General features: G+C 42.3%; 2 protein-coding genes across 2 annotated transcripts in view; one reads left to right on the top strand and one right to left on the bottom strand.

The window, feature by feature from the left end:
* Positions 1-2,617, bottom strand: part of LOC306917668 (myosin light chain 3, skeletal muscle isoform-like) — a 407,220-nt gene that overhangs the window by 319,367 nt on the left and 85,236 nt on the right. The window lies entirely within an intron of this gene.
* Positions 2,177-2,617, top strand: part of LOC306917115 (zinc finger protein GLI2-like) — a gene marked incomplete at its 5' end in the record, with an annotated part of 28,760 nt that continues 28,319 nt past the window's right edge. The window contains one exon of the mRNA XM_079495248.1: positions 2,177-2,245. Coding sequence (XP_079351374.1) covers positions 2,177-2,245 — 69 coding nt within the window. The remainder of the gene's footprint in view (positions 2,246-2,617) is intronic.

A 2,617-nucleotide genomic window follows, 5' to 3' on the forward strand; every position in this document is an offset into this window, starting at 1 on the left:
AACAATATCACTTACAGCTCCTTTAATTACACAATTATTTTCTTTTTTTGGTGATCGAATTTCTCTTTATTTTATCTTTTGAAGAAGAACCTAGGAATGCAATAGATCTCTCTCTCTTGCACGCCACGCACGCACGCGCACACGCACGCGCACACGCACGCGCACACTCGCCCACTAAATCCCTGGGATTCCCGGGGAATAGAAATCTAATACAAGATAAACAGATCAGTGCATTGAACACTTTAAGCCCCAGTGGTCACAGTCTGTGTAGTTTAGTCTACGTCCTCCTGGTGGAAACACTCATCACATGTTTTACTGAAGTAGGCCTCAAAGTGGCAATACCGGAATTCAACATTTACTAAGTACAAAGTATTGGTGTCACAATGTACTTAACACATTTTGGGCCCTTTTGGTGCTTTAAGCATTATATGTTATACTTTAGCTGTTGAAAAATAGCAGATCTACAAGCTCGTAGCGCGGCACTTTTTGAAAAGTCTTGAAAATGTGACGCAAATCTTTGAATATACAGGTATATTCTTTCAGAGCGAACGTTTCAAGTCAAATCTTTGCTTCTGGGTGGAGGGGGTCCCTGGAGGAACATATTTTCAGATGGGGGTCGGCGGCCAAATACATGTAATGTTTGGGGTTCTGCACATGAAATAGTTTGAGCACCACTGATACAGAAACATAGGGTTTTAACCCTGTGAGCACCACTGATATAGAAACATAGGGTTTTAACCCTGTGAGCACCACTGATACAGAAACATAGGATTTTAACCCTGTGAGCACCACTGATATAGAAACATAGGGTTTTAACCCTGTGAGCACCACTGATATAGAAACATAGGGTTTTAACCCTGTGAGCACCACTGATATAGAAACATAGGGTTTTAACCCTGTGAGCACCACTGATATAGAAACATAGGGTTTTAACCCTGTGAGCACCACTGATATAGAAACATAGGGTTTTAACCCTGTGAGCACCACTGATATAGAAACATAGGGTTTAACCCTGTGAGCACCACTGATATAGAAACATAGGGTTTTAACCCTGTGAGCACCACTGATATAGAAACATAGGGTTTTAACCCTGTGAGCACCACTGATATAGAAACATAGGGTTTAACCCTGTGAGCACCACTGATACAGAAACATAGGGTTTTAACCCTGTGAGAACCACTGATACAGAAACATAGGGTTTTAACCCTGTGAGCACCACTGATATAGAAACATAGGGTTTTAACCCTTTCAGAACCACTGATATAGAAACATAGGGTTTAACCCTGTGAGCACCACTGATACAGAAACATAGGGTTTTAACCCTGTGAGCACCACTGATATAGAAACATAGGGTTTTAACCCTTTCAGAACCACTGATATAGAAACATAGGGTTTAACCCTGTGAGCACCACTGATATAGAAACATAGGGTTTAACCCTGTGAGCACCACTGATATAGAAACATAGGGTTTTAACCCTATGAGCACCACTGATATAGAACAATCTCACACATAGAGGGTATGGTAACAATGTGTACCTCCTGGGTAACAATCTCACACATAGAGGGTATGGTAGTAGTAACAATGTGTACCTCCTGGGTAACAATCTCACACATAGAGGGTATGGATCTCACACATAGAGGGTATGGGTAACAATCTCACACATAGAGGGTATGTATCTGTACCTCCTGGGTAACAATGTGTACCTCCTGGGTAACAATGTGTACCTCCTGGGTAACAATCTCACACATAGAGGGTATGTGCATCGAGTGAGTGCAAAGTGAGTTTAACGTTGTTTAACATTGTTTAATGCAATCAGATAGGATCTGTGTGGATGTATGGGCTGTCAATCAGATAGGACTTTTCTGTGTGGATGTATGGGCTGTCAATCAGATAGGACTTTTCTGTGTGGATGTATGGGCTGTCAATCAGATAGGACTGTTCTGATTGGATGTAGGCATTCCCGCATACCTTCCGGGTATGATGATGATGTCATCACGCGCATACCCTCGATAGGAAATGAAAGTGCAGCTTTAAAGGACAACTTTGGGAACAAGGTTCCATGTTTTAGGCTATTAGAGAAAGTAAAAGATTTATTTTATCAGCCACACCCCAAAAAAATCTGGTGTGCCGAAAGATCATTGGCTGATTCAACAATCTGACCAATCCCTGCTCCACATGATCTGCTCCACACTGACTGCAGGTCCCGGGGGCCAAAAGGTCACCTCCAAGGCTGTGGAGATGGGGGTGGGGGGGGCATTGGTAGAGATAGTAGAGATAAGCACTCGTTGACACCTTAACACATTTAGACCTACCATCGATTCTACAAATGTCTTCTGAATCCTGACAGTTTCTGAAAAACCAGAAGTCAGTAAGTCAGTCGTTCTCAAACATTTTCATGTCAAGGAACCCCCAAACATATATGTAACCGACCCCCATCTGAAAATATGTTGTTTCACCCCCCCCCCCCCCAGAAGCAAAGATTTGAGTTAAAAACGTTCGGTATGGAAGAATATATATTCAAAGATTTGCGCCACATTTTCACGATTTAAAAAAAAATAGCAGATCTACAAGCTCGTAGCGTGGCACTCTGTGCGAGCTTGCAGATCTGCTATTTTT

Source organism: Electrona antarctica (assembly GCF_951216825.1).
Source record: "Electrona antarctica genome assembly, chromosome: 24".
Lineage (NCBI taxonomy): Eukaryota > Metazoa > Chordata > Actinopteri > Myctophiformes > Myctophidae > Electrona > Electrona antarctica.